The 14,029-nt window shown below is 37.4% G+C and overlaps 1 gene segment (V, D, J or C) and 1 further gene; one reads left to right on the forward strand and one right to left on the reverse strand.

The window, feature by feature from the left end:
- Positions 1-14,029, forward strand: part of Igk (immunoglobulin kappa chain complex) — a 3,171,119-nt gene that overhangs the window by 2,691,369 nt on the left and 465,721 nt on the right.
- Positions 13,405-13,929, reverse strand: Igkv6-23 (immunoglobulin kappa variable 6-23). The segment is given in 2 exon segments: positions 13,405-13,702; positions 13,881-13,929. Coding segments are annotated over 2 exon segments (347 nt in total).

Below are 14,029 nucleotides of genomic sequence, written 5' to 3' on the forward strand. Positions count from 1 at the left end.
CAAGAACAGCAAAACCTACAGAAAGCAAACATACACGTGGAAACTGAACAACTCTACTCAATGATAATTTGGTCAGCGAAGAAATAAAAAAAATAAAGGCTTTTTAGAATTTAGTGAAAATGGAGACACATCATACCAAAACTTATGGAACACAATAAAGCAGTGGTAACAGGAAAACTCATAGTTCTAATTGCATCCAAAAAGAAACTGAAGAGAGTTTACACTAGCAGCTTGACAGCATACCTGAAAGCTCTTGAACAAAAGGAAGTAATTATATTCAAGAGGAGTAGAAGTCAGGAAATAATCAAACTTGGGGGCTGAAATCAACCAAATAGAAACAAAAAGAACAATACAAAGAATCAAGAAAACCAGGAGCTGTTTCTTTTAAAAAATCAACATGATAGATAAACCCCTAGTCAAAATACCTAAAGGGCTAAGAGGCAGCATCTAAATTAATAAAATAAGAAATGAAAAGGGAGACATAACAAGAGAAATGCAGGAAATGCAAAAAATTATCAGATCCTATGATAAAAGCCTATACTCAAAAAAAAAAGTAGAAAATCTAGATGAAATGGATGTTTTTCTAGACAGATACCGCATACCAAAGTTAAATTAAGAACAGGTCAACTATCTAAACAGGCCCATATCACACAAGGAAATAGAAGAAGTCAGTAAAAACCTCCCATGCAAAACAAACAAAAAAAAAAGCCCACAGCCAGATAGATTTAGTGCAGAATACTACCAGACCTTCAAAGACCTGATACCAATTTTTCTCAAACTATTCCATAAAATAGAAACAGAAGGAACACTATATAACTCATTCTATGAAGCCACAATTACTCTGATATTGAAACTACACAAGGACCCAACAAAAAGAGAACCTCAGACCAATCTTGCATATGAATATCAATGTAAAAATACTCAATAAAATTCTTGCAAACTGAATCCAAGAACACATCAAAACCATCATTCGCAATGATCATGTAGGCTTCTTCCCAGGGATGCAAGGTTGGTTTAATATACAAAAATCCATTAACATACTCCACTATATAAACAAACTCAAAGGAAAAAAATCACATAATCATCTTCTTAGATGAATAACAAACATATGACAAAATACAATGCTGGTTCATGTTAAAAGTATTGGAGAGATCAGGAATTCAAGGCCCATACCTAAACATAATAAAAGCAATTTACTGCAAACCAACAGTCAATACCAAATTAAATTCAGTTATCCCACTGAAATTGGGGACAAGACAAGGATGCCCACTCTCCCTATATCTATTCAATATAGTACTCGAAGTGTCAACTAGAAAAATAAGACAAAAAAAAAAAAGAGATCAAGTGGATACAAATTGGTAAAGAAGAAATAAAGGTATCACTATTTGCAGATGATATGAGTGTACACATAAGTCACCCCAAAAACTCTATCAAAGACCTTCTCAGCTGATGAACTACTTCATCAAAGTTGCTGGATATAAAATTAACTCAAATAAATCAGTACCCTTCCTTTATACAAAGGATGAACAAGCTGAGAATGAAATTAGGGAAGCAACTCCCTTCACAATTGCCACAAATAATATGAAATATCTTGGCGTAACTAAGCAAACAAGTGAAAGTCCGCCATATCAATAACTTAAATTCTCTTAAGAAAGAAATCAAAGAACTCACAAAATAGATAGATCTCTCAGGCTCATAAATTGAAAGAATTAACATAATAAAAAATGGTCGTCCTACAAAAGGCAATCTATAGATTCAATGCAATCCCCATCAAAATCCTAACACAATTCTTCAAAGACATGGAAAGAGCAATTCTCAAATTCATTTGGAAAGGCAAAAAACAAAACAAAACAAAACAGAATAGTAAAAACAATTCTTAACAATAAAAGAGCATCTCTGACCTCAAGTTCTACTACAAAGTAGTAGTGATAAAAGCTCCATGGTATTGGTACAGAGACAGACACATTGATCAAGGGAATAGAATTGAAGACCAAGAAATAAAACCACAGAACTATAGGCACGTGATCCTTGACAAAGAATCCAAAAATGGAAAAAAGAAGCATATGCAACAAATGGTGCTGTTCTAACTGGCTGGCTGTATGTAGAAGAATGAAAATAGACTCATATTTGTCACCTTGTACAAGTGCAAGTCCAAGTGGATCAAGGACTTCAATATAAAACCAAGAAGAGAAACTGGGAACGAGCCTTGAAATCCTCGGCTTGGGGGAAGGGAGGATTTCCTAAATAGAACTCCAATGGCTCATGCTCTAAGGAACTCATGAAACTGGAAAGCAAAGGACGTAGACAATGGGCAACCTACAGATTGGGGAAAAAATCTTCACTAACCCCACATATGATCAACGGCTAATATCTAAAATATATAAAGAACTCAAAAAGTTAATCACCAAAAAACAAAAAAATGGGGTATAGAACTAAACTGAGATTTCACAACTGAGGAATCTTAAATGACTGAGAAGTACCTAAAGAGATGTTCAAAGTCCTTAGTGAGATGCAAATCAAAACGACACTGAGATATCTTACACCAGTCAGTATGGCTAAGATCAAAACCTCAGGTGACAACACATGTTGGAGAGGATGTAGAGAAAGTGAAACATTCCTCCATTGCTATTGGGATTGCAAACTGGTACAACCACTCTGGAAATCAATATGGAGGTTCCTCAGAAAATTGGAAATATATCTACCCACAGGGGTATGTGTTCTTCTATGTTCATAGCAGACTTTTTTGTGGTAACCAGAAACTGGAAACATCCTAGATGTCCCACCATAGAAGAATGGATACAGAAAATGTGGTTCGTTTACACAATGGGATACTACTCAGCTATTAAGAACAAGGACATCCTGAGTTTTGCAGGCAAATGGATGGAGCTAGAAAATATCATCCTGAGTGAGGTAACTCAGGCCCAAAAGGATGTGCATGGTTTTTACACACTCATAAGTGGATATTATTCCCCCCCCCCCGAAAAAAATACAGTACAAAATACCCAAGATAAAGTCCACAGACGCAAAAATGTCAACAGGCTGAAGTGCCAAAGTGAGGACTCCTCAGTCCCATTTGGGAGAAGAAAGCAATAACAAGTGGGGAGGAAGGAAGAGATTTGGGAGTGAAAGTGGACTGGGAAAGAGGAGTGGGGGGGGACCTGATTTGGTATTGGGTGAGGGAAAAGGACTGAATCCCTGAGGGCCAGCAGAAAGAATGGCAACAGGCAACCTCAAGAAATAGGTGGTTGGAGAGACCCTCCAGATTGCACCAGAGACCTGGGAGGTGAGAGACTCTCAGGACTCAAAGAGAGAAATCTTAAATGAAATGACTAACAGTAGAGAGAGGGAAATTGTAGAGCCTACCTCCAGCCAGAAGAAAGGACATCAAGCGAAGGAGAGGGGGCATCTCATAGTCACAACTCTGACCCATAATTTTTCCTGTCTGAAAGAATTACAGGGATGGAAATGGAGATGAGCCTGAGGAAAAGAAGGTCCAGGGACAGGTCCAAAGTGGGATCCAGCTCAAGGGGAGGTCCCAAGGCCTGACACTATTACTGAGGCTATGGAGTGCTCACAAAAAGGGACCTATCATAACTGCCCTCAAAAAGACTCAACAAGCAGCTGAAAGAGTCAGATGCAGACATTTGCACCACCAATGGACAGAAGCACCTGACATCTGTTGTTAAATTAGGGAATGTGGAGAGAAGCTGAGAAGAATGACAGTTCTATAGGAGGACCAGAAGTCTCAATTAATCTGGACCCCCGAGATCTCTCAAACACTGGACCACCAAACAGACAGCATACACCAGCTTACATGAGGCCCCCAATACATATACAGTAGAGGACTTCCGGGTCTGTGTTCATTCAGAGATGATGCACCTAACCTTCAAGAGACTGGAGACCCCAGAGAATTTAGAGGTCAGGTGGGGTTGGAGATGGGAGCATCCACGTGGAGACAGGGATGTGGGAAGTAGGTATGGGATGTAGAATAATCGGAGGTTGGATGGGGGGAATAAAATATGGAATGTAAAAAAAAATACAAGTTTAAACTTAAATAAAAAATAACTTTAGTCTTCAAAAGCAATGCTTGGCTGTACATATACTATAAATACATATATATTATATAAGCATACATTTATGTGTATAAATACCCCATTAATGTGAAGTTAATGTTGATTTCTTTTAGATGAAAATAAAAGTTTTCCACTATTTTATGATCATGGATTCCCTTCTTCAGCTCCTTTAACATCCTTGCACATTCCTGACCATTCATTTCTGTGGTTCTTTCTCTTTCTCTTTAGAAAATAAACACTAGTAAATTTAGATAGATGATAGATAGATAGATAGATAGATAGATAGATAGATAGATAGATAGATAGATGATAGATAGATAGATAGATAGATAGATAAGTATATTTATACTAAATTACAGAAAGTAAAAACAAGAAAACACACAAAAACATAAAACACAAAATCAAAAAACATAATATATAAACAAACACCAATAATGTTATAAATGCCAAAAACAAAGTAATATGAAACAAAACAATTCAAGAAAAATACCCTTCTGTTCATTTTGAAATAGAAATCTACTGTTGGGCATAAGGTCTTCTCTTCAGTGGTATGTTTATAACTGCAGTGATATTCCATTGAAGAAAATTAATTTTTACTGTGGTTGCTGCTTGGCAATAGTTTCTTGGTTATGGAGGAGAGTTTAGGCCCATTTCCTCCTCTTACCACAAGGACCCCATTTAACTTAGACCTGTGCTGGACCCCTACATGCTACCACAATCTCTGTTAGTTCACATGAGCACCATTCCTGTTGTGTCTGGAAGACACTGTCTGCTTGCTGTCATCCATCCCTTCTGGTTCTCACACATACACACAAAAAAACGTAAAACACAATCATTCCATCTCTTCTTCCTTAAAGATCCTTGAGCTCTCAGGGAGGTATTTGATGAAGACATTCCTTTTAAACCTGAGTGTTCCAAGGTCTCTCATTCACCCTGCCTTGTCCACTGGTGAGTCTCTGTATTTCTGCCCATCCACTACATGAAGAAGCTCCTCTAATGATGGCTGAGCAGGACACTGATCTATGGGTATAGCAGAATGTCAATAGGAGTCATTTACTTCCTGTGTTCCTTTAGCAGAACATTAACATCTGGGCTTCCTGTAGGTCCATAGCCTATATGGCCTCAGGTTCTTAGCTACAAGAGCAATGTCAAGCATGAGTTCTATCTCATGGTATGGGCCATAAATCCACAGATTGAAGTTGTTTACTCCAACAATCATTCAATTCTCAGGGTTTATAGCTACATTGGTAGATGCCCCTCTGATAGAATGCAGAGTAACCATTGAACACTAGTCAGTAGGAGTAAAGGTTCTAGTTAGACACCAACTCAAATTATATTTTTCTATACATATGTACATAGAGTTGCATGTGTATACATACATACATACATACATAAGTTCACACACCATAATAGATATTAAATTATGAAATAGATGACCATATTTATATGACCTTGAATTTCATTCTCAAGTGAACTTCTTTCCTATTTCCATACTCCCCAAATCCTGATTTATATAGCTTCCAGCTGGCAGCCCTGATAGGTTATATGGCAGTGGACCAGAGACAAATATCACACTAAATATCGCAGGGTGGTGCTTGAGAATGTGGAAGTATATGCCATCATTCAAATATATGAAGACTATAAAGAGTGATATCCATGAACAAAAGGTCCCCAGCTTAATGATACTAATATTCCATGGGTTTGTACCTCTCAAGAAGGCCTGTGTCAATTCACTAAATCTATGTGAAAGAATGAGGTTGGAGAACTCAAAGCAGCAAGTCATCTCTGAAGGCTTTTTGAGATCTATTCCAAGATGCACTTAAGATAAACCTATTAATAATCCATCAGCTCCAACAGCTGTAAATGGCATACTGGTAGAAAAATTGAAATAATGTGCATTGTTATTTTTAATATTCTTACCACTATGACTTTTTTGGATCTATGCATTTCTGCATATGATATATGTGCCTGGTGCTTGCAGAAACCAGATGAAGGAGTCAGATGCCTAGGAACTAGAATTATGGATCATTGTGAGCCACAATGTGTGTGCTGGGAATTTCATGAACTTAGATCCTCTGGAAGAGCAAACAAAGGATGTACTTTACCATTAAGACAGCTCTCCAGCATCAAAAATGCCTTGTAAGTCAATAATCATGATGGAAAATGACGAAAATCACTGAAAAAAATAAAGATCTGTGTGCTACTGAAGTCTCTGAAACATTCATATGGGACAGTGGATGGAGACAAATGTGTACATGAAACCTAATCAAACTCCTTGTGCCTTGGAAAATATTCTTTGAAACTGAAGTGAAAAGAAAATGGTTTACACATGAAAATTTCATACAGGTAGGAAGAGAAAATCATGGGAACAGTGTTTGTATTTCATCTTGCTCTTCTCTCTTCTTAGTTCAGGGTTCACTGGAAACATGATGATACAGAATCCAACTTTCTTCTTCATCTTGACTGTACAGTTGGAATTCATTTCAGGAAGAACTACATCTGTGAAAACATCACTTCCAGGCTCATAGGGATGTGCACTGATCTCTCTTTGTTAGTGTGCTAAAATACACTTACAAAAGCAAATAAAGAACCTTTCTTCCTTACATCCCATGTAAGGACCTAGACTGGTTGGAAACAGAGTTCAAGCATACAATCTATTATAGTGTGGAAGACAAAGTGGAAGGAGCATGAACCAGCTGCTCATATTACATCTAAGAATGAGAAGCAGAAAATGCAGAATGTTAGAACTCAGGTCACTTTCTTCATTTTGTGTAGGTCAATATACCAATGGAAGGCATGATCTTCTCCACACATAAAATCTATGTGGGACCTTCCCACATCAATCACCCACTCAGGATGACCACTCACAGACAATACCAGAGATTAATCTTAATCAATATATCTCACAAGGCTTATCTCCTAGATGATTCTAGATCTGTCGTATTAAAAATTGACATCATTAATTGTGGTCATAATATCTATGCAAGATCTAAGAGAAATGGGTATATCATAAATGGCTCCCTTTCTGTTTTTCTAAGCTGTCCCTTTTTGTTAAGATATAGTAGTCATGAATAACTAGATGCTTTAAGTCTCTATTCCATTAACTTTTCTCAAAAACAAAACATTGATCTCTCACTATGAGGATTGCAATGTATTTGGTCCAGCTATGTGGATGTGATTGTGTGTTCTTTGAGGAAGTGTAAGTATCCCAGTGACTGCTGGCTGCTCAGAGTGAGGATACACCACAGAGACAAAATATCATGAGGAATCCAGCCTGTTTAAACACACTTCCATTTGCTCTTGAATGTTAGTTTAAATTTTAAGGACATTAAGCTGACATTAAGTTCATTTTTGTATGAGAAGGTATTACTGTGTCCTCTTTGTTACCTCAAACAGATGACCATATCCCAGTGGAGAAAGCAAAACATGAACAATCAAGAGAATATTCTTCATTGGCAAGCCAGTAACCCCAGTGCAACAGGCCTTAAAAAATAATATATGAAGCTGAAACACAGTTTAAAGACTTCAAAATACCAGTTATGGTTATGTTCAAGGACCATGAAGAGGACCTGAATAAATGCCTTAATGAAGTCTGGAAGAACAAAAACACCAAGTTGAATAAAATAATGAAAACAAAGTTGACACATAAAAATGAAAATGGGTTCACACACACAAAAATGCAAAATTGCCAGGTGTGGTATCACACACTTGTAATACTGCACTCAAGAGGCAGAAGCAGAGCCAGAAGATGGCAGATCTCCATGAGTTTCAGGCCAGTGTAGACTACAGAATGAATACCAGAACAACCAGGGCTATTACAATGGAAACCCAGGCTTGAAAAGATTTTTTAAAAAGTCCCAACTGCTAGTACAGGAATTTTTGCAACCTATGCCAATACTGATTAAATTTCTTGAGGTACCGCCCATTCACTATCTATAAGACATTTTCTTCTCCTGCTCATCTAATAAGTATATAAATGAGTGCTTAACTTTTATGGTAAATTAGCTAAAAGGGTAAAAACTGAAATTTTGGGCCATGTCAAACAGGTATGCTCTTGACTCTAATGTCTATCACTACTGACGACTTAGTTCTGCTCTTTAAGTTGCTTTCTGAAGACTCTCAAATAAATTCTGTGAGGAATGTTAACAACTGAAAATTTGTATTGGACTTTAATATACAAGCTTTAATATATAAACTTCTCTGGTGTCAGACTCCAACAGTTTGAACCAGCCTGGCTCACTAAGTCTTGCTGAACCAAGTTCCCTTCTTACTTCATGCAGATCCCTTCCCTACCAGCACTAGGGCCATCAGGAACCCACACACTATTCAAATACACTTGCATTTTCTCTTTATTTTCAGTTTTTATTTTAAGCTCCAACATCACACTGAACTGATGTTTTCCTTTCTAAAATATAAATACTCTTCCTATCCTCTAACAAACATAAGAGACTTCTTTCTACATAACTAAAAACATGACTTTAAGTGGATACAATGGATAAAAGTAGGATCAATTTGCTTCTTGAACTTATCATGCTTTTTTCCTACAGTGAATGATGTTTTAATGAGAATATTTATCAAGTGGCATCTTTCTTGGCAGAACCAAAGCTGAGGCTTTCTCCATTTGATTTGTTTTTCAATGTTGCACTTTTGATCAAAAAGATTTAAAAAAAAAAAAGAAATCACATGTTTTAAAAACAGTTATCACACCAGGAAGGCAGCACTGACAGACTTCACCCTCAAGGATGCTGAGATAAGAAGACCTGCTGCTCTAGGTCCCTGATCAAACCTACCTCAAACTGAAGCTTTTTCCAGAGACTTGCTTCTGAAGCATCTTCAGAAAGGACTGCTAGTACCAGGACTGCTAATCCCAGATGGCCTCAGTTCATCTAGCCTTTCAGCCTGATCTAGTAAGACTTCACATAGTTAACATATAGAAACTGGACAACAAATGATGGCAGCAAGGTTTCTTTTGACCTAACCATTTTTTCTAATTTTCTTGGGCATAGAAAAAGGAAATCTGCACCCAAATCAACAGGGAGCAATTATAGGAATACTGTCATCTCAGTTGGGGTGGATGGTTTTGATCATTTTATGAATTACAGATATGGTGTCAATTTAGGGGGTGATTTATAATTAATTATGGTCTTGGATAGGGGGAAAGGAAACAGAAGTTAGATTCAGGAATTTCTTTTCTCTTTCCTTCACTTTTTTCTATCTTTCTTCTTTTCTTAGGTAAGGGAAAGGGTGTTGAAAAGAAAAAAGGGGGACTATAGAAATATTATTAAAAAATTAGATGAATACAAGTAGATTATTGAATCTATTCATAAACCCAAAAAATCTTAATGCCATAATCTTACATTGGTAGAAATCTTTATACACTGATGCAAAATTGAGGTTATATATTGTTACAAGGATATAGAATTTTGTATGTTGATACAGGTTTAAGGTTCATAATGGTATACATCTTTGTATATTGATACAAAATTTAAGACTGACTTTGCTATAATATATGTATATTTCAACCCTTATATGGTTATTATGGCTGTGCAACTCATTTAAAAATACAAGGTTTCGTCCCAGTTTCTTTAATGGCTGCTAATATAAACTGTTCAGGAAAATTAAGTAATGCAAGTCAATATTCAGTCAATCAAACTCATGGCCTTATCAGATACCAGTTTGTATATATATATCGTGGTTTGTACAACTAGCTGGAGACAGGCAATGTTTGCTTGTTCATATATACTATGAATTTATAGATAAACTTCACAACTCACAGAATACAGCATTTAAAGATATTTTTATTAATTTAAGTCTTTTTTGACATTGAGACATGTCATCGCCTGGCAGTATCCCATTCGACTGGGAAGGTGATAAGGATCGAAAGACTTCCACATGGAGTTGCTTAATTTGTGGCTAGCCACCAGGCAAAGAAAATTCCCAAAATTTATCTGCAGACAGAATGATAGCTAGAAGTGACAAATGGACACAGGATAGCCAAATGCCAAGATGTGCCAAGACAGGGTAAACAATTCTTTCAAAACTCCTGCTTCACAAAAAGGCTGTCAAATATTCTGGGCCAGACAGCTAAAGAAAAATATACCAACATTATGAGAACATTGGGAAATATCCAGGTTACCAGCTGTATCAATCATTTCTGTAATTTCGGAAGCTGTGTCCCTGTGCTTCCTACATACTCAGGTAATATTTATTCCTGCTCAGGTCTATGATCTGGTTGAAGACTAGTTAGTTAGTCTTACTATAAACTTAAGTTATTTAGGATTTAGTAAAAAAAGTACTAGGTCTAAGAAAATATTTTTAGAATGACAATACACATTAAGATAGAAATTGATTTAAATACAGAACTCTGAATTTACCAGGATAGGATATATAATAAACTACTTTCTTTTAAATTACCAAATATGAACAGACTAGACTTTTTGAATATAAGTAACTCTTACCTAAAAATTTTCATAATTGTTACTACTGTATGTTGTTTATTATTATCAAGAAAGAGCCTTTGATTTAGACAAAAAGGTGGAATTGTTGGGGTTTCGTCTGTTGCTATATATCATAATGAGAAATTTTGTACGCAAAGGCCTATGAGTAAATTCTAATGTTTACAAGCTTTTTTTGTGCAAACTTTGTGCCTTAACTTAAAATTATTGGCTAAAAAATATGGCCACATCCAATTGCTGAAGGGATTAAAGGAAGACAGGTTCTGAGTTACCTGGTTAGAGATGGAAAAAGAGGAGAGGAATAAGGAGGTGAGAGTACCATGAAAGGAGATATACCAAGAGGACGTGGCCAAAAGAAACAGCAAGTAATTGGGGTACATCAGTGTGAGGGTAGTATAGCATGCAGTTGGAAAAGTATATTAGGGGTTAACTCCCAGTAATTGTCAAAGCCAAAAAAATAATCACAGTCTGAGTCTCCTTTATTTATAAGCTAGTCAGGGACAAGCTTAAGTTGGTTGTATTGCATAGCTGGGTGTTCTTATCCTTTTGCCTGCTCTTGGACCCTTTTACTCCTGCTGGGTTGCCTCATCCAGCTTGATCAGAGGGTTGTGCTTAGCCTTATTGTAATTTGTGATGCCTTGTTCAGGTGATATCAATGAGAGGCTTGTTCTTGTTGTTGTTGTTGTTGTTTGTTTGTTTGTTTCCTTGTTTTAGGAAAGCAGAGAAAGGAGGGAAATGGGAATTGGGGGCTGAAAGGAGTGTCAGGAGTAGTAGCTGTAGTTGGCATATAATATAAGAGAGAAGAATTGTTTTTTAAAAGGAAGGAAGGAGGGAGAGAGGGAGGGTGAAATAAGAAAGAAAGGAAGAGAGAGAAAGAAATAAAGAGAGAAAAAGAAAGAAAGAAAGAAAGAAAGAAAGAAAGAAAGAAAGAAAGAAAGAAAGAAAGAAAGAAAGAAAGAAAGAAAGGAAGGAAGGAAGGAAGGAAGGAAGGAACGAAGGAAGGAAGGAAGGAAGGAAGGAAGGAAGGGAGGAAGGGGGAGATAGGGAGGGAGAGGGAGAGAGGGAGGGGGAGGGGGAGGGGGAAGGGAGAGAGAGGGAGAGGGGGAGAGAGAGTGAGTGAGAGAGAGAGAATATGGCTTGTCCTTGGTCCCTTCTCTCTCTCTGATTTCCTGATATGATGAGGTGAACATCACTCTCCTGCCATCTACTTCCTCCATGATATTCAACCTCACCTTTAACACACAGCAGTGAATCCAAACTAACATGGACTGAAACTGTGAGCTAAAATAAAATTATCCTCTCTTTGGCAAAGTGCCTTGTCACAGTGAAGAAACAACATACTTAGCACAAACCATGCAAGCCAGTGATTTTCCTCAGATACACCTGACACATCTATGCTCATGCTATAGACTTGGGCACAGAAAGCACGGGAGGGAGAATCTATTCACATGCACATTAAGGAAAGATATTTGAAGTTCTCAAACAACTATTTGGAACCCTATTCTTTCTCTGTGAGTCAAAATGGTGCTCAAGACTGAGTGTGATGGCCCACACCATTGATCACAGCACTTAGGAAGAGGTAGGTAGAATTTTGTGAGATCAAAATCCACTCCCCAGTTTAACAGGCCATGATACCTTCTCTCAAAAATAAATAACAAGAACAAAATAATTTTTCAATTAATGCATGTTGAGATTACTTAACATATTGTTTTATTGATGTACAAAGTATTACCCTCAACAAATATCAAACACTGTTAATTATTATAAGACAGAAAAGAAGCCGGGTGTGCTGGCACATGCCTTTAATCCCAGCATTTGGGTGGGAGAGGCAGGCAGATTTCTGAGTTCGAGGCCAGCCTGGTCTACAAAGTGAGTTCCAGCACAGCCAGGGCTATACAGAGAAACCCTGTCTCGCAAAAAAAAAAAAAAAAAAAAAAAGAAAAAGAAAAAAAAAGAAAAACAAACTTTATTCCCATGATACAAAATCATATTTACCATTAGTGTAGTGTAGTGTGGAATGAGGTATCACAGTCTCTTCATTGGGAAGTAAATGAGAAGAAAGCACAGGCAGATATGGCCTAAGAATAGTAAGCCTAGATCAATTATGTTGTTAACAATTCAAACATCATGTTTTCTCCAGATCCACTGCCTGTGAAGCGATCAGTGACTCCAGTGTACCAGTTTGATGCCCAGTAAATCAGTGCTTTAGGAGATTGCCCTGGTTTCTGTTGATACCAGGCTACAGGAGTACCTACATTCTGACTGGCCTTGCAAGTGATGCTGACCCTCTCTCCTACTGAAGTGGACATAAATTTTTGAGACTGGGTCATCACAATGTCTCCATCAATACCTGCAATCAGAAATAGATAATGAGTATACACTTACATATACAAAGACTTCATGATGCAAACGTTAGAATCAAAAATGTCTCATCTAATGGCATTGTCTGCCTAATACTGGCTTCCTATAGAAAATAGCTATTTAAATAGCTATTTACTGTATCCTAGATTTTTATAGATTCATAAAACCCTGTGTGTGTGTGTACTGGTATGTGCATGTGTGTGTGTGTGTGTGTGTGTGTGTGCATGTCAGAGGGCACAACTGTATGTCACATAGAAAAAGGTAAATTTGTTATGTTCAATACACAGAATTTGAGCATGAGAATTAAAAAAAATAAAGATTTAATCTCTTTACTTCTTTTTTTCCATAAAGACCTTCCAAATCAAAGGATCAGTTCGTTAATTTTCTACCAAACTTTGCAACACACAGGCATAGCACCTGCAGGCAGAGGGGAAGTGTGTAGGTCTAGGGAGGTGTAGTGCAGGCAGCTGGTTAGAATCTCAGAGGAGGTTTATGTAGGAGGCTGAAGCACTGTGAGAGGATAGCTGCTATATTGCTGACAGAAATAATCTGCCAAGTCTTCAGACTGCACATTGCTAATGGTGAGAGTGAAATCTGTCCCAGATCCACTGCCTGTGAAGCGATCAGGGACTCCAGTGTGCCGGGTGGATGCCCAGTAAATCAGTAGTTTAGGAGATTGCCCTGGTTTCTGTTGATACCAGGCTACAGCAGTACCCACATCCTGACTGGCCTTGCAGGTGATGCTGACCCTGTCTCCTACTGATGTGGACATGAATTTGTGAGACTGGGTCATCACAATGTCTCCTTCAACACCTGCAAACAGAAACAGATAATGTGTATACACTTACACATATAAAGACTTCATGATACAAATGTTAGAATCCAAAATGTCTTATCTAATGGCATTGTCTGCCTAATATTGGCTTCCTATAGGAAATAGCTATTTAAATAAATTACTTTTAAGATTTTATAATACTTTTAAATGTCTCACCAGACAACCACAGCAACATGTATACAAAGACCTGAGAATGTGTCTCCATCTTGATGCCCATGCTGGTCTGATGTATTTCAGATCTCACTGCAAAGACCTGGTTTATAAATCATGGGCAGCTGTGCTGGCCTCTAGGGATCTATGCAAAG

Source organism: Mus musculus, chromosome 6, assembly GCF_000001635.26.
Source record: "Mus musculus strain C57BL/6J chromosome 6, GRCm38.p6 C57BL/6J".
NCBI lineage: Eukaryota > Metazoa > Chordata > Mammalia > Rodentia > Muridae > Mus > Mus musculus.